The sequence below is a fragment of the Filicampus tigris genome, chromosome 12 (assembly GCF_054856515.1).
Source record: "Filicampus tigris isolate MCC_2025a chromosome 12, RoL_Ftig_1.0, whole genome shotgun sequence".
NCBI classification, from domain to species: Eukaryota; Metazoa; Chordata; class Actinopteri; order Syngnathiformes; family Syngnathidae; genus Filicampus; species Filicampus tigris.
In genome coordinates, this window is record NC_141228.1 from 11,570,316 (window position 1) to 11,589,580 (window position 19,265).

Consider the following 19,265-nt stretch of genomic DNA (forward strand, 5'->3'; position numbering starts at 1 on the left):
GTGTTCTCATTAAACACATTGTTCATACGTTTATTATTTAGAGTCATTGCAATGCAGGGAGAGTCTGTAGCAACGGGTCGGCGAAATTCTACCACTGACTCGAAATTGCAATGTTATGTTTCATAAAGCGTGTTACATCTAGCGATGAGCACGTCTGCCTCACAGTGGAGAGGTTCTAGGTTAAAATTTGGCCTCTGGGGTTCTTGTGGGAAATTTGCATATTTTCATTGTCATTGCAAGGTCCTCCAAGTTATATAATATTATAATGTCAGTGTGAAAGGTTGTTTGTCTATATGTGCTCTTCGATTCTTCGAAGTCAGCTGGGATGGGTTCTAGCTCACCTGCGGCCCGAATGAGGTCAAGCGCTATATATAAACTGGATCTATGTTCAATACTGTACTGTAGATTATAAGAATTTGTGGGTTCCTTCAAGGCTTTACTTGCTTTTAAAATTACAGGACTTGCCGGATCACATGCAGAGAGTTCAAGAGTTCACTTCAAATGACCAAAGTCGTTGTAGAGGAAGAAATGGAAGAAGCTAGACCAACTGTTAGCTAATCTGGTAACTACTGTACATTAGGTTGCAAACTCTCCTCCTTGCCATTTTATTGCGGTGAAGGAAGGCATGTTGTACCTAATCCGACCTAATCCACATTTTAATACCACCACTGCGTTGCAATCATTGAAAGCAAAGCTACTATACAAAATGTAATATAATAGGATGGGAATTGTGCCGAGTCAAGAGCAGTTTAGAATCATCATCTTGCCAATAACATGACACTTTCAGTATTTTTCCATTGGATAATGTATTGCATTTTTATCTTTCATCCATTTCATATTTTTCCCCATAAAATGTGTTTTATAAATATAAATGATATTTTATAAGATATAAATGAAAAGATCAGAGAATACTGCCATTCTTTATTAGGATACAAAATTACGAATAAAGGGATGTAAAATTGTGTCCATGTCAAACAGCACTATGCAGAATCATATTTTGTCTTATCATCAAATGACATATATATATATATATATATATATATATATATATATATATATATATATATATATATATATATATAATGATAACTATATAAATCATGTATATCATTCAAGTTTTTCCTTTCCTCATCCAATGACAATGGATAAGAGAATCGATAACAATTTTGTGATTCTGAGTCATTATCAATTCTTAATTCTTAGTTATCCCATCCCTACTCTTAATGCACCCTACAACACAAGATAATTGATCAGAATTATCTTAGAGTCATCAAATCATCAGACTTTGGTCAGTATGGGGTGAAAATGTTCAAATTCAGCTCGATTATCGGGATGCGTGTATCCCACTTGAGGAAGTCGCCAACCTATGTCCCCATGTCGGTTGCATTTTAGCGTGAATGTTTACATGATTTGACAATGTACTGAATATTTGATGGACAGCCAGGACTGACCTCACTTTACCCGTGAGACATGTGCTGAACACACAGCTGAAGTATATGTATCGGAAAGCTGACTTGGCAAAAGGTTGACAGATAGTTTGAATGATTTAGCACCAGAAGGACCTTTGAATAGAGTATCAGTGTCGGTGGGCATCTGACTCCATGTCAGAGTTTGATTAAAGCGTCTTGGTTAACAATGATGTATTGACCAGGCTGGAATAGTCTCACTAGGCATGCCCCCCCCCAAAAGACTGAACATCATGAGCTTGTGCACTGAAACCACCAACGCAACATAACTGAGCCTCTATTATGTTTTACTACTGCACAGCAAGTCAAAGTGGATATCACCCAATTTTGGAGGAGATTGATCTGCGACTAAACTAAGAGAGCGATTCATCAAAAAGACACCCAGGCCATCAGTCAAGCTGCTGCTCCCCACCGCTATAATTAAAACTGTCTGAATGGGATGTCATCTAATACTGTACATTCTCTCTGCAATTTCATCTATGTTTTACATGTACAATTAACTACATTGTCAGTGACTTAATAGCTGCTGTCTGACTGACTGACCTGTCTGTGATTCAGCACAGAGAGACATGCATATTCATTTCTTTCAATGGGAAGTATAGCAAAGAACTTTCCAAAACATCACACAACTTGTTTTACTGTCCTGCATAGAACCTACTTTACTTGACACGGCTTTACTTGTTAAACCAAAACACTGTAGTATAGCAACCTAGATTTGTTTTTGTACAAGATTACTTTTTTTATTGCTTGGGTTACATTATATCTCTCAGTCTTATTGTTTGCACTTTACAGTTTTGTTTGTTTGCTTCTTTTTGGCACAAGTCCGATCACATACATAAGTAAAAGTTTAATTAGAGATTTAATTAGATATTAAAGTTGGCTCCATCTAGTGGTCATGAACTCACACATACACATGACCCCTTTAATATTATTAATTTCATTTTGCTCGTAGTCAAGTCAACAATTTTATTTCGTTGTAATCACGAACTGAACCAACTAGAGACTTGAAGGCCACACTGACCTGTGCCTCCATATCTAAGTGCAGAATATTACGAGTAACAATGATAACCTTTATGTATTTGAATGAACTTGTACATAAAGCCCTTTGTCGCAAAATGTGTATTGTGAATGCAGTGAAAGCATACTTCCGTAAGTACACTTTCTATTATTGTGTTTTTTGATGTTCAAATGGAAATTTGAACTCTTCTGTATTTTGTGACCATCACAGTAGTGCTTACATTTGCCTTCTCATTAGGTCAGCCTTCCCCGTTCAGCTCTGATTCCTTGCAAGTGACATCGATAGTGTCCAGATAATAGTCCTCACGACAAGGCATACATGCTTAATGTTCAGATGTCATGTCCACAAAGGAATCAGCCACTTTAAACGTAGCATGTGTAATTGTTCTGCCGTCTTCATTGCTGCTGTTGTTTGTGCACGGCATGGGATTCATAATTCATTTCTCGTTACTCAAATATTCCCTTAGATGGACAGAAATCCGGTTCATCTCCACTGCAAACACACAATTGTAATGCTGACTGAACTGCTCCAGATTAACCAAGCTTGCATTAATCACACACGCAAGTATTTGTGCATTTCCCAGTAAAGACAGGATTTCCACAACTGACACGAAGGTAAATCAAGGCTGCTTTGATTATCGCTACCAACTGATGATTGCTGACAGGGTGTTTAGAATGCAAATGCAGGTGAGCTGTGTGGTGGCCAACAAAAGCATTCACATGCTCGTCAGGCTGTCCCTTTGGCCACTCTCCATTTATCTTTGCACTTTATTACATGTGGCAGGGTTAAATAGTGCACCAACAGAGGTTATAAATATCCAAAAAAGCATTCTCAATACGGACGGTAATATCTTGAGTTGCTACATTTGGTCTTTTTTTTTTTTTGTGATGTACACTAAAATTTGAGTATAGAGAGCACTTCAGTCAGATACGCCGCTCCTTTAGTGACGTGAGCAAAAAAGGGCAATAAAGATAGTGTCTGTCCTTGCATGTGGATGAGGAGGGACACAGTCGGCGATGCATCTCCTGCCATTTTTGAATGGAATAAACGAGCACAAATTCAAAATGAGAATACACCCAAGTAGTGACTCACTCTCATGTCACTCATTAGGCCACACCCCCTAAAGACACACATTCAAAACACTGACTGCAGTGATGATGATTCAGAATGGTTCAGTTCTATTCCAGGAAATTTACAAGTTTCAATCCTTGGCTCCTAGCTCACTATCGACCTGGCCAATTCCGTCAGTTGAGCATACGCTCCACTTGACTTCCTCACTCACTAGGCAGTCGGCTCAGATAGTCGGCTATGCAGCAAACAATCCCCCACATGTGTCACTTTCTCCTCGGCCAGCGGACAATCGCTTCCGCATTTTAGAAATTGGATGGAACGCGCTACTCACGTGACCGCTTGACAAACACGGAAGTGACCACCGGAAAACAGAGATCTTAATATGAAGAGAAGAGTAACAGAAAGTACAAACATGAAGAGAATGTACAAACAGAACACAGTACAGAAAGTACAAATGGGCTACACTTAGATACTCCAAAAATAACAAAATCCGAACGTGCCGATTTGAACGTTTTTAACATCGTTTTATCCAGAAAATTCGGTTACGGCTCAAAATCGCTTAATCGAGCAGCCCTATTTAGTAGTATTAAGGTGTTGTTTAGGGAGTATTTAGTTGATTTTAAGAGTATTTAGATAACTTTCAGAGAGTATTTTGATAACTTTGTAGATTTTAGGAGCATTCGGGCAATGTTTATGAGTATTTCAGTTGATTTAAGAGCATTAGGTAACTTTTAGTCAGTATTTCAGTATATTTAAGAATATTTAATTACTGTTTAGTAGTATTTGAGTACATCCAAAAGAGTTGAAGTCACATTGAACACTTGGGCCTACTATGCAACTGTATTTCAATGTTGGTCATTATGGTGCTACTTGGTGAGCCAATTATTTTTTGAGGCGGTACTTGGAGGAAAAGTTTGAAGACCACTGTAATACAGTATGCACTGTAACACTATGAAACCATTTTTTTTTTTCCACATTTTCTTTTATTGTGATTTTTTACAATACGGTACTATTCTTAAAAAAAAATCTTTGGGTTGCTGGAATAGAGTAATGACGTTTCAATTAATTTCAATAGGTAAAATTCATTATTTCGAGACAGTATATGAGTAAACTGAGCTCATAAGACAAGTTACCTTTGCATTTCTCTCTGACAGAGTCAAACTGATGTCATCATCATTATTAACAATACAGGCAACACACTGAAATAAGCAACCTGTCCTTCAGTGGGACATATTAGGCCTTTTTACACAGTTTAAAGAAGTTCCCTTTAAATCCTGTAGAATTTGGTGCCTGAAGGTGTTGGGTGTGAACAGAGATTCCCGTGGTATGTTTTTCCTCCACAGTCAGCAGCCTTAAAAAAAAAAAAAGAAAAAAAAAAGCAACCTAGCAGAGGATGGTTTCGATCCATCGACCTCTGGGTTATGGGCCCAGCACGCTTCCGCTGCGCCACTCTGCTGTCTGTTACTGTTGCTTCTATTATACATCTTGAAAACAATCATCACAAGCATGACGAGTTGCCACAAACACTCAAAACAGCTCCGTGAGGAGCGTACGTTACATTCATTTTCGTTTATCTTAGTGATTATCCATATTGTATTAAAGAGCCTGGACAGAGGGAGTCATGCATCCATCCATCCATGCATCCATCCATACACATTTCACATTTTACTGCTCAAAAAACATGCGTCCACGCTCACAGCCTCACACACAAACTCACGCAAACACTACAATAAATGACAAATAATACAGAAGCTTACTAAGTAGAAATAGAAGTAAAAATATAATTTCACTCAGTTTTGCAAACTTGTTTACAGGGCTTTGCTGCAGGCCTAAACAATATCAGAAGCACGGACCTACATTTACAGCATAAATTCCATTACTTGTTCCATGAATCGACTTATTTCTTCCCAACTGTCCATTTTCTACATTCCGTAGCATTTGTCTTGGTTATACTACATCCAGTGTGTAAATTTTTCTTGTTGTTCAATCAGATTTCAGTATACACTGTGCTGCCATGTCAACCTAATCTGCCCCAAGAACCTTCAGAATCAATAGTGCAGGCCACTGTAACGTTACTGTATTGGCAAAGGGACTGTTTCTTTAAAAAAAATCTGATTTCAAATTCACCTCACAGGTCCAGCTAGCTGGCCTACAGTGCTGCAGCCGAGCATTTGGTACCTAGGCCTTCGGTGGGGACTTACCTGACTCAACCCCCCCTCCTAATACCACCACTATTGCGTAAATATTAGAATTTAGGTTGCAAATGTAGGTCAGAGCTTCTGATAGTATTCAGGCCTTGCCGGCCCTGACATTTCACCACTGCAATCACCTAGTTCAGTGCTTGTGGGTATTCTTATTCATCCAGGTCATTTCATCCTCAGGGCTTTGAATCGATCACAACTGGACTTGCTCTCTCTCACCTCTCACCCGAGTAGGCTTCATCAATTCATGCAACAAGGCTCGGTTTGGACTGCACCAGCCTAAGTTGGTGTGGCAAACCCAACTACAAGAATTTATGCTCCATCTTGGAGGTACGCCCTAACCATCATTCATTTGGAATGCAAAACGACAGTCGTTAAGATACCTGGCAGAGAGGCATTAATATTCCATTCAGTTGTAAAAGGTTAGTGGAGCTGCCTCTACAGCCACTAGGGACTGACTTATTTGTTGGAGGCGAAATCATGAAGTCTCTTTGGGATGGATGTGTATGTATGTGAGGGATAGGTGGAGTCGTAAGCCACGTCCTCTGTTTAGAGATGGACTTTCCACCTTTACGTATGGCCTCTCTCACTCCTCTTTCAAACCACCTGTCTTCTTCGTCAAGAATATGTACATTTATATGGCCTCAAAAAGAGTGTTCCTTCTCACTGGGATGCATGCAGACAGCTGAGTTTTGACCTGACCTCTGTTTTGTGCCGTGCGCCTGCTCAGCGGTTGTTCTGTTTACTCAACAGATGTATCTGTGCATTCCTCACTGCACTTGACTGGATGTACCAGATTGCTTTTCTGAGAGCGGGGTGTCCACTGTCCAGTCTTGGGATGTACCATTCTTTATATCAGGTTTTGAGGGCCTCCCTCAAACCTAGTTCAGTGTTCTATATTATGGGTGGACCAGCCAGGATACTCCTCATGTTGTGCTTGCAACTTTCATAGTACTGTTTCTTTAACGTGACTCTCTTCAAGGCCGTTTTGATAGCAAAGAATTGTGTCAACCGTGTGGAATTTTTCGAAGCATCAAGTTTACATTGTACAAGATATAGTGTGAGTCAATGACAGCAGTATCACTTTTACTACTTGGCAGCAACCTGCTGAAAGTGAAATTCAGTAAGGCCCAATCAGTTACTCAGTTAAGCTGGCTTCTCAAATTGAAACTGAAAATGCAATAATTTTCCAAAGTGTAAAGATTTCTTGCACTACCCGTAGCAGTTTTATCTCATTACGTGTGATACTTTATGTTTACTGTATATTATTGCGCTACATGAAGAATAGCAGAAAGTAGGCAATGTTTTATTATGGAGAATAATGGAAAATAAACAAAAGTTTCATTGTCATACGGCATCGTAACATCAAAGAATATACCCTCAACATCTTTGGCTGTTTCATCACTCTTGCACAGATTTGTGCTCCACTAGAAATTACACACAATTTGACAATTTTATGTGGCAGCCACATTTCGTGTGGTTTTTTTGCATAAGCTGTCCTTCACTCTTTACTGGTATGTAAACTGGTGGCAAGGATTATACACTACAAAACATATTGTGTGCTTGTTTTGTCTTGTTGTAACAACTTAAAGTCTGTGCTGTGTGAAATTATTTTGGAGTAAAGTATATCCTTCAATTTGCTGTGGAACTTGCTCTGATTAGGGTTGCAGTTCTCAGGGCAAGAGACAGCGGGATTGCTCACCAGCCAATCACAGAGCACATAAATAACCATTAACACTCACATCAGAATAAATGAATGAATATTTATCAAACACACAAGGATTTTTTTTCTCTGGTATTTGGAGCTTCTATAGTACTGCAGCAAAAAGCTACTATAACAAAATGTATTAAAGACGAGAATAGTACTCATAATGCATTCAATTAATGTATTTCTCCAATAATTCAGTGTTCAATGCACACTGATGTCGTATTTCATTCATAAATACGGCATCCACCACATATATCAGCAAAGCACAGAATCTGTGTGCTAATGCCTGGATCAAATCCACCAAAACCACACACCACCTGCGCCACAACTTAGACATGATTTCACCTGGTCTAAAGTCTAGTCTACTTTATATCACTCAATTGTCAAATGCACCAAGGGTGTGTAATAGAAAACGCCCTCTGTCCGCCGGAAGGCGTAGTGTGATTCCAAACTGCCAAATTCTCCAAACTGTAAACTGGACTTGCCCCGGTACGAAAATGAAAATGTGCCAGTTTTATGCTGAGCGCACGTACGCCTGTCTACGAAAATAGAGCCCCTGGAGTGAGGTGGTTCCTCCCAGCTTCACCTGCTGTGCCCTGCCTGTCGGGAAGTTGTCATTCTATTGGCAGAGAAATGCTGAGATGGAGCAGCTTGTTCAGAGGAGTTCAGAGATGATGGTGTTGAACACAGAGCTGAAGCACACAGACAGGATCCTCACATCGGCCCCACGCATTCCAGTATAAAGTGCAGCCTCATGTTAGAAGCGTTAGAAGCAAATGTTACACTGACATTCTTAGATTTACCCTACATGGCAAAACTGATTACAATTGGCTCATGAAAGGTGAGTCATCATTGTGTTTTCCTGCTGTGTAAATCCTATCAAAGCAGGCTGAATTCCCTATTCATGTGTCTATTTGTGTGTGGCACGGAGATGGTGTGTACCATCATCTCTCAGTGCTACTTTGCTGCCGCTGGTGACAGCCAATAACCCCTTTATGACCTCTCTCTAAACAACAGCGCAGTGATATAATTAGTTTGATAGGCTTACAGTAAAGTGATGCACACCGGGTGGGTTATAGCTGGATGTCTCCTCTGTCTCTGCATTCCATTCTTGTCCCACAGTCATTTCAGAATTAATTTCAGGAGTTTCATTTAAATTTGATCAAACAATGGCCATTTTTATAATGTTTTTTTTTCACAATACAGGTCCAAGAACAGGGATTGGCAACCTTAAAGTAGAAGACAACCCAAACATTTTTTTTTTCAAGAATATGTTCTCTGCAGGCCCGCTAGTTGAAACATGGCATTCTAATTATTATTGCGTTTGTGGAATATGAGTTAAGCAGCAAAATACACCTGTTTTTAGACATCTCAAAGGGTGGCCATTTTGTAACTTCTGTCACAGATGCTTAGGGCTCAGATAACGACCAATCATGGCTAAGCTTCAGAAAATAGTAGAGCTGTGATTGGTCGGCGGTGAAAAGTGGTCCAAACTGTTTCTAAAGTAATAAAATTGTTTGCTGGCACCCTCTTAAAACACCTAGATGCTAATCATTGCCTACGTTAGCATTAACTTTAAGCTATCTAGTGGACTATAGGCTGGTTGTTTTAAACCCACAACGTATAATTCTCTTTGTTATATGTGTAGTTTGACAGTAAACTCAAACTGAGAGTGACAATAAATAGTTTGAAACCTCTTTTAATGGAGAATATTTACTAATACTATCGGACACTGACACCATACCGCTCAAGTTTGCGCTAGCAACTCAAAGCAAAAAAAATTGTCCAAACGACGGTAAGTTAAGTCACTCATATCTTAAGGCACCACTGTAGTGCATAGTACAAGTACTGTGCAGTGGAAAAAAAGAATTGGACAGCTGGGGTAAGGTCCTGTTTCCCTCTGACCCTAAACAAGGTGATTTATTTACACTTCATATATTCAAGTAAGGCATTTGAGAACAGATTCTCATTTGCAATGCTGACCTGAGAGCAGGCAGCAGAGATAAAGAAAAAAAAAGAAAAAACAAATACATTGGCTACAAGCTGTACATTGTGATGTACTTATATAGTTACATAATGCATTATGTTACATCACAGCATACAGTATGGTAACAAGAAGGTTTAATGCAGCATTTTAGTATGGAAGGCCGGATGGATGATTGAGTTCATTGTTTACTGCTTTATGGGATTGTTTTAAAATGGGTGAAATGGATTATGATCATCTTGTATTGTGGCAGTTTTCAAACTTGTTTTCCTCATCAGCGTCAACCCTAATGAATTGTTTATGTAGATCTTTTCAAACACATTCATCAAAAACAATCAACAGAAAAAAAAAACATCTGGCGCCAACTGCCAACTTTGTCACTGTTTCGTTTTTGTACAAAGCCCCCACTAATTAGATTTTCCAGCATTTAGTCTTGACAGCCAGTCAATTGAAGTCACCTTTAACCGACGTCTGGGAGTTCGCGCCATTGATTTAGGGAGAGCCTCGTAATCCTATTGAGGTTGGGACCTCTGGGTCGCTTGGAGTCAAGAAATGCACACCTTTATCTTTTCATCCTGAAACTTGAGTTGAGTGACAGGTATGAATTACTTGGGGGTCAATGTCAAGGTTTGCCAAAAGGGACAGCGTTTCATCAGCATGTCAACATCGATCACAGCGGCCTCGCAGTAATGTACAAGCAAAAGCTTACAGATATGTAACATCATTTATTCTATTTTACAAGGATGTAAGGCAGTAGCTCCACCAATCATTAGTTTCACTCCGATGTTCGTGATCGCGGTGCACGTTACGGGACATTTGCTCTGCAAATTGGTTTGGGATGTTGTCTGACCCAACTGGGCGCCTTTCTTCGGATTGACAATTGACAACATTTATCATTTTCTATTCACCGTTGATGTTACACACTACGGCAATACGTACATTATTCTTTTTATTCTGTGCATGGACAAAGAGCTTAAACTGAGACATATTATGCATTTAAACAGGTTCCTTTGGAAAATGTCTGCTTTCATCAAAGTACGGCAGGGAACAAGAATTCTAACACAATTTATACACCCTAATACTTGTTAATTCAAGTCTAGTCAATTTTATTTACATAGCGCCAATTCACAAGGCTCAAGACTTGTCTCAAGGCTCTTTACATGTTGAGCAGGTCAAGCATCACACTCATCATACAGTCATAAATATTGGGACATCGACAATATTCCCTAATTTTGCCTCCAAATACCACCACAATGAATTCGAAGTGAAATGAACAATTGCTTTAACTGCAGACTTTCCGTTTTAATTTGAAGGTATTCACATCCAAATCAGGTGAACAGTGTAAGGAATTATTTCAGTTTGTGTATATGCCTTCCACTCTTCAAGGCACAAAAAATAATGGGCCACAATGACAATCATAAATCCAACCGTCACTTTTTCATACTCGGTTGCAAATCTTTTGCAGTCGATTAAAGCCTGATGTCTGGAATGTCTAAACATCACCTGATGCTGGATTTTATCCCTGGTGTGGTCTGCCAGGCCTCCACTGCAACCTCCTTCTGTTCCTGCTTGATCTTCTGCAAATAAAATGCGTGCTCAATTGGACTCAGGAAAGGTGATTGACTTGGCCATTGCATAATATTACACATCTTTGCATTAAAAACATTTTGGTTGCTTTCGCAGTATTGTTTGCGTCCATCTGCACTGCAAAGCGCCGGCCAATGAGTTATGAAGGATTTGGCTGAGAAGCTAATAGTAGTAGCTAATGCTGCTCGAAACTCTTGAGAATTCATCCTGCTGCTTTTGTCAGCAGTCACATCAAAAAATACAAGGGAGCCAGTTGTATTGACGGCCATGACACTACCATGCTTCACTGCGGTAGTCATGTTCATAAATATTGGGACATTGGCACGATGCTCATCTTTTTGGCTTTGAAGACCACCACAGAGCATTTGAAATGAAACAAACAAGATGTGCTTTAACTGCATGACTTTCACCTTTAATGTGAGGGTATTAACATCACCTCTTAATTTCTTAATTCATATGAACTAACAGACCCTGAATAAAAAATATTAGCTTTAACCTGGAAACCAGAAACCAATAAATTAATTTCACTAAGAACCTAAGCTCTGTGGTGCGATCATCTTCTCGGGCCTAGAGTGACAGAAGATACAGTCAATGGAGAAAACAGGATAAGGGGATCGAGTAGCCGGAGGATGGGTGAGAGAACTTTGGTCATATCAATAGCAGCCATATCAGCAGAAAGCAACAACAACAGTACTGGTGAATGTGAAGGTGCTCCTCCAGAAGCACAAGCACTATTTGTTTATAAACTATTAAAAATTAGAGCACCTTCACATTTTTGTCTATAAACCATTAAAAAGTGCAATTTCCATAATACATCCGTTTTAATGTTTTAAGAAATGTAGTGGTTTGGTAACATCCCTATCTAGACATTCAGACACTTCACACTCATGTTAGTCTGCAGGTTTCATAGTTTTAGTGGATTATTTTCAAGAGAACAACGTCCATCAAATGTTAATGTGATATTGCTGACATATTTAGGTCCAGTATAGTTTTCCATAGAATGTGTTGGTGTATTTTTTTTTTCTTTGTTCGCCAAGTTTCTCTGAGCCTGTCAGAATTTTCAACATTTAGACATTTACATTTAGGCACTTCTTTCTTTCTGCTGTGGTTTCATTGTGAATTATTGCATAATACCGTCAGTAAAATGGGCTATATTCTGAGATTCCCTTTTGTAAAAAAAAAAAAAAAAAGGAGTGGGTTTATGACACCAGCATGATAAAACAAAGATCAGACTTAATGTGACTGCTTCTGCTGAGATGAAATGGGGCATTGTTAAAAGCCCCTGTTGTGACACAGCGACAGCTAAAACGTGGACCGTAGCCTATAGGAATTGACCAACTCTTTATTATAATTTCAAATTCATCTTACAATTAGCGGTATTCCGATCAATCGGCCACTGATCGTGATCGTGGGAAAGTACGTGATTGGCATATGTTTATCATTTGTTGTCAATCACAAAAACAATCAAGCGCATCTGGTACTTTGCAGCATGCAGCCAACTGGAAACCAGCCTGTGAGCAGTGTAGAGTCCCTTTTCTTAAAGTGGAAGTCAACCCAAACAGAATTTTAGAATATGTTCTATGCAAACCCACTAGTTGAAACAAGGCATTCTGATAAATATCGCGCTTGTGGAATAAGAGTTAATCCACTCGTTCTTAGCCATCTCTGGGGGAATTATCTGTTTAAACCTTTTCTGGAATCTTCCATTGCACTTCTGTTGGCTCTTGGCTATCAGCTGGTGGCCAAAGCTAGCTACTCCTCTGATAACATGGAGTAGGGCATTGGGGCAGTATCTCATCCTTGCAGAAATCATGTATAGATGTTTTCAGTAAGTAAGTGTTAGTTAGGTTAGTATGTAGGTGACCTACTTGCGAATGGTTAATCGCAAATCGACAGGCGATTAACTGTACACAGTCCTGGACAAATGTGTCTCAACATCAAATGTATTTGTTGTGTCATGCATTGGCGGGTCAATGCACAAAGATGTACATCTTTAAAAAGCTTAACTGACTTGCTGCCTTAGAGAAGAATTTTGTCTGACCTAAAACAACAGACGACTGGTTTGAAAGAGACAGTTATTGTCTCCACACTTTTATCTGGTGAGATTTTGGCAAGATGGATGTACAAGAATGCCACAAGGTGAGCTTCTGTCGTCAGAGCGGCTTAGAGTCATCAAAACTGCTACTAATGTCAACAGGAAATGTGAATTTTACTTCACTAATAGTGATTTGAAATGACTTATTCACTGGATCCATTTAGTTTATGTAATACAAACATAATTGTTGATTATTTTTGTTGTTGTTGTTGTTGTTTTTGTTTTAACCAACACTACATTTTAACAATAGGCACATCAATAAAAACAAACAAAAAAACAATTATTGTCTTCTCTGAGGGAAAACTCCACTTGGAGGATTATGTCCTCGCCAGCAACAAAAGTAATTTGTGCAGCCGTTATCATTCTTCCTTATCTGCAAACATATACTGTTTCAATGCATTGCTTCCCCTGCAAGACATTCAAATTTACATTTAAATTTCCACTACAAGGTCACTGTCATTTGCCATTGGGATAATGAGGCCAGGTTAGATGACTTTTGTACAGCATGTTTCTCAAGGTCCAGAGGTCATATGTTTAAAAGAAAAAAAAAAAAAGAAAAAAAAAGAGAGACAGGATGTGTGCATCCTTCAATGGATAACAAGTGTTTACATTTCCAAAGGATCATTTGCACAACATTCCTAGCAAATCATTATGTCCTACCACTAGTAATCTATTTTTAGATCAGGCCCGTGGTCTACTCGTGGTGCTTGGCGGCTACGCCCGATATAGATAAACAAGCATGCACACTGGCCTTCACACCTATGGATAATTTAAATTCTTCAATTAACCTTACATGCTTGTTTTTGGAATGTAGGAGTCTGTGAAGAAACACTACACATGCATGTGGACTACCTGCTCATCAAACTCCACTCATGAGGGCCCAAGCCGAGATTTGAATCCAGAACCTCTTAACTGATTGAGGAAGATGTGCAAACCACTACTAAATGTGCTGTCTCAACAATTACAGTAATGTGAGTTTAATTCCAATTAAACTCCAACTTTCCTCATTTTTTGACCCATAGTTCAGTCAGCCCTGTGGGATAAGAGAACAGAGGAGATGGAAGCACTCTAATTGCAAATGGCCAATTAAGAGTCAAATGCCTAGTCCATGAATGTGGACATTAGCTAGTGTTCTTTTGTGTTGTGTACACTGGCAAACGCCTCATCATCAACTTGGGGTAAAGCAAAGGTAAAACTTCTCATTAGTGCAATGACATCATTATCTTTATCATTGGGTGGAGGAATATCCTGGTACATTTCATCCAAACAGTACAAACGTTATTTGCAGAAATTGTACAACACAAGTGAATTATAGTGCAAAATTTGATTTAGTGGGTGAAAATGTGTTTGCAAGTAGTCTGTATGTGAAAAGTGCCTAAAAAGCTACCAATATATATATATATATATATATATATATATATATATATATATATATATATATATATATATATATATATATATATATATATATACATATATATATATATATATATATATATATAATTTCATTGTGTAAAGTTAAAATGTTGTGGCTCTCTGGCTCCCCTTGCTGGAAGAAGCTAAGTGGTGCACATCAGACGATTGAGAGGTTTTTCTTGACTTCAGAAGCCTTATGGAAACAGTTATGCACGCAGTCTTTTCGGGGCGTGCTGGAGCCTAACCCAGCTGTCTTTGGACAATAGGCAGGGGACACCCTGAATTGGTTGCCAGCCAAGGCAGGGCACACAGAGACAAACATCCGCACTCACAATCACACCTAGGGGCAATTCAGAGCGTCCAATCAACTTACCATGCATGTTTTTGGAATGTGGGAGGAAACCGGAGCACCCGGAGAAAACCCACGCAGGCAGAACATGCAAACTCCACTGTGTATATATATATATATATATATATATATATATATATATATATATATATATATATATATACACACACTATCATGCTGTGACATCAACTATTATGCTGTGACATCAACAATATATATATATATATATATATATATATATATATATATATATATATATATATATATATATATATATATATATATATATATATATATATATATATATACATATATATATATATACATATATATATAACTACCGGGTACCAAACGATATTTATGAACAATACATAATGCAACTATAAAACTGTTTATTATTATATATTATCAGCATTTGTAGGTTGGGATTTTTATAACAGTTCCTCTGAGGCTTTATTTGTGTTTCAGAATCGCCAGGTGGTCCTGATCAAATGCTCTCAAAGTTTGGTTCCCCATCCCAGCTTTAGATATTATTGCAAATCGCAAGGACAAAGACATGATGATAAACTGAACTACTGTATATAGTCCAGTTCTTTTGAGAACTTATGAGAACAGAGCTACAGTAAATGGACAGAGATGCGGTCAGGGCAGGCAGGCAGGTGAGGCAAAGCCTTCCTGCACCTCTCCCTGCATGTGAAGAATAAAAAACAACCATGTAATATTACATGAAATTATTTTCCACTTCAGTTATTTGGTACGTGCTATACATGGATTTTCTTTTTCAATCCAGTAATATCGATGACATCATGATTAAAATGAATAAAATGGACGTGTGGGCCTAGTCGCCATCTTGAACCGGGAGTCCAATCTCTTCCATTCACTTGTATTGAGATAACTGTGTTTGGCTCTAATAAATTAATCATAACTCGTCAAATTAATTACTGATTTTGACACGGATGAGTATGTTACAAGCATAAGGCATGCAGAACAAATGCTTTTCAATCTAAAATAGAGCAGGCACGCGCACAAACACACGCGCGCACACGCACACAGCAAAAACAATGAACTTGACCTTATTTTAAATATATTTTTTATTGCTATCACATTATTGAACATTGTATAATTGATTCAAGCATAATTAAAAGCTAGAAAACAAAAGTTTCAATGAAGGTCAAAACTGAAGTACAGGCTGAACTATTTTGGGTTCCTATTTTTACATCCGAGTCAGTGCCTCACCAAACCTGAACCTCATTGCACCTGATTGCAAATAGCCTGTCTCCTACGCAGGCCTTAGGATGACTTCTTTCCTGTAGGAGAAGTGGGTGAGTTTGACCTCGTGCTGCATCCTCTCCCTGCACAGCAGCAGGCGGTAAAGGGACAAGGTGAATTTAGCCAGCACTAATGTGCAGGTTACCTCCACGAGCAGAAGAGCCATGTACATGAATGCCTGGGACTTGCACTGCAAAGCTGCTTTTGTGTCCTTGTGCGATAACAAACTGGGTGACTTCTCGGGGTGTGGCTGCACAGGACAGGTGAAAACGACCGGGGCTGTCGGTTCAGAAAGGGTTGTTGTCCTCTGAGTGGTGGTCATTTGGGTCGTGGGTGTATTTGTGATTGTTGCTGATGGTGTAGTTGTGCTTGGAATCGTGCTCGTGGTGCTGGGTGACGTGGTCGTGACTGTGGTTGGTGCCGGAGTGATAACGGGTGGAGTTGTTGTTAAAATCGTTGTGGTTATTTGCGGCGTCTGTGTCGTAGTGATGGCCGATGAGGTTGTAGTTAGAATTGTTGTGGTTGTGGTTGCTGCCAATGTGACAATAGGTATAGCTGTTGTTGTCAATACGGTTGTGGTTGTGGGTAAAGCAGTTTTCATTGTGGTTGTTTGTAGAGTCGACATCACAGTGCTGTCTGGTGGAGTTGTGATTAAAATGGTTCTCTGTGCGGTGGTTGCTGCCAATGTGACGATAGGTGTAGCTGTTGTTGTCAATACGGTTGTGGTTGTGGGTGAAGCAGTTTTCATTGTGGTTGCTTGTGGAGTCGACATCACAGTGCTGGCTGGTGGAGTTGTGATTAAAATGGTTCTCTGTGCGGTTGTTACTTTTGCACTTGTTGTGACCACTTGCACTGGTGTAGTAACGGCGGTCACTGGGGTCGTTTGCTGTGTTGTTGTTTTCATGTCAGTCGTCGTCTCTTCAGGTGCAATTGTAGTAGAAGCTGTTGTAGCTGAAGGTATAGTAGATGAAAGGGTGGTTGGCCTAGTAGTGATTGCCAATGTTGTTGAGAGGGTGGTAGTTAGCTCTAGCGTCGTGAGAGCAGTCGTAGGCAATATGGTGGTTGTGAACCGAAAAGTAGGGCATATAAATTGCTCTTCTCCCAATGACTTGATCTCCTGTTCTTTAAGATCTTCTGGATACCAACAGACAACTGGCTTGCGAACAATCGCAGCGTTTGCCTTTATCCACCGATGGAGATGTAGAAGGTTGCAGTCACATTTCCAGGGGTTGTCGTTTAGATACACTTTATTGAGATGTGTTAAAGGTTCAAAAATACCCTGAGGTAGTGTTTCAAGATTGTTGCTGGACATGTCCAGGGATCTTAGCAATGGAATATTTTCAAAAACATCTGAACCCAGGGAGTTTATCTTGTTATTTTGCAGATTCAAAGTGGTGAGTCTGTGCAGTCCTTCAAAGTAGTCAGCTGACAGAGTAGCAAAGTGATTCTTGGATAGATCGAGTTTGGTCAGCCTACTCAAAGGACTGAATATTGCTTTTGGAAGGTCACTCAGTTCGTTTTGACTGAAGCTTAAATCTGTCATTTTGGTCAGTTCCCCAAAAAGCACAGGCGGAAGGCTTGATAGTTTATTCTTGTGCAGGGTCAGGGTTTTAAGATTAGGGAAGCCAACAAAGAATTCTCCTGGTAAATTTGTCAAGAGATTGTCGTCCAACGCAATCTTTGCGAGTTTGTCTTTATGTGGAAACTGATTAACAGATAACTGCGTTAGTTTGTTGCTTTGCAAAGAAATTTCTTTTAAATTTGGTAGATTATGAAAAATGTCCTCTGGAATGGCAGTCAGTTGATTTTCATAGAGCCGCAGCGTGGCCAATTTGTTTAGCTTGGAGAACCAGCCGGTTGTCACTGCAGTGAGGCGATTTTTAGCCAGGTGGAGTATCATGAGCTTCTCAAGTCCATCAAAAGTCCCATCTTCAATGGATGCAATCTCATTTCCATGTAATTGGAGCTCTCGTAATTTTTTCAGACCGTCAAACAAACCTCGCTCGAGATTACGGATTTTGTTCAACTTTAGAATAATTTTCTCCAGATTGTTGAGGCCTGTAAAGACTCCTACAGGCACGGACGTCAGCAACGTGCTCGAGATCTCAACGTGCTTCATGTCGACCAGACCTTCGAAAGCTCCCGGCTCAATAATGGAGGTGTTTGTGTTAATGAACTCCACCTTCTCCAGGTGGGGGTTTTCTACAAAGGCTCCTTTGGGGATTGTATAGATGTGGCTGTCCAAAAGGAAGACTTCGGTCACGCCTGGCCTCAAAGTACGAGGAATTTCTGCAGCTGCACTAAAGACAGTTTGGTTTTTTGAAGGACAGTCGGTCTCTTTTTCACATGAACGGTCTTGAGTCAATAAAGGGTCCAACAGTGAGAACAGAAAAAAAAGAAGGAGGTGTTGTCTCTGCATGCTTATTTACTACAAGAAATAGAGAGAATGTTTATCTTGATTTGCTTGTCAAAACTAAATGCGATAAAAGCCAAATGCTAAAGGATACTCTGCCTACCTGATTATTCCTATGGCAGGATGCAGCAGAGGGTTGTTATAGCATGAAGGAAATGTAAACAGACGCAGTTTTATAAGTTCTTGTCTATATCAATGTTGCCAGCGACCCTCCAGGGTGTGACCCAACATGTTCCTGTGACTGGAGATAAGGGCAGGGAAGGAAGTTGTAACCAATCAGAGGACTGGGCTGCAGCCAAAATAAGCAACAACTCTGTTATTTTGTGTATTTTGCCCAAATCTATTATGGTCACAAAGGAATGACGATGTTGTCACTTGTTTTTCAAATATAATTACACAGAAATGATTTCATTTTATTTGCAGCACCCGATGACGGTTTTGGGGAATTTAGCAATAATTACATTTGATTTATTATTATTATTATTACTATTATTATTATTATTAATCACAATTATAATAATAATAAGAAGAATATGTTATCAATCTTTATGACAATATTTTAAGTTAGTGTCAACTTAGTGGTAGCTTGATACTGTACAGCAACAATAAATATATTGCACCAAATCGAAAGTAACATTTTATGTAAAGTACATAAAACAGAAACGCACTTACACACAGGCATAAGACA

General features: G+C 39.2%; 1 protein-coding gene and 1 non-coding gene across 2 annotated transcripts; both read right to left on the reverse strand.

Annotated features, from left to right (window-relative positions):
* Positions 1 to 4,939: 4,939 nt before the first annotated feature.
* On the reverse strand, positions 4,940 to 5,011 carry trnam-cau (transfer RNA methionine (anticodon CAU)). The gene has a single exon. It is a non-coding gene; the product is annotated as a tRNA-Met (tRNA).
* An 11,062-nt stretch (positions 5,012 to 16,073) lies between these two features.
* On the reverse strand, positions 16,074 to 18,783 carry LOC147138354 (uncharacterized). Its single transcript, XM_086048119.1, has 2 exons — positions 18,681 to 18,783; positions 16,074 to 18,592 (listed from the first exon to the last, which is right to left on the reverse strand). Exon 2 carries the CDS (start codon positions 18,581 to 18,583, stop codon positions 16,175 to 16,177), a length of 2,409 nt encoding a protein of 802 aa, XP_085904245.1. The 5' UTR covers positions 18,584 to 18,592; positions 18,681 to 18,783; the 3' UTR covers positions 16,074 to 16,174.
* Positions 18,784 to 19,265: the final 482 nt, after the last annotated feature.

What these genes read in the sequence shown, in the direction of transcription:
- LOC147138354 (XM_086048119.1), bottom strand. Translation starts at nt 18,583, where the DNA reads ATGCAGAGACAACACCTCCTTCTTTTTTTTCTGTTCTCACTGTTGGAC.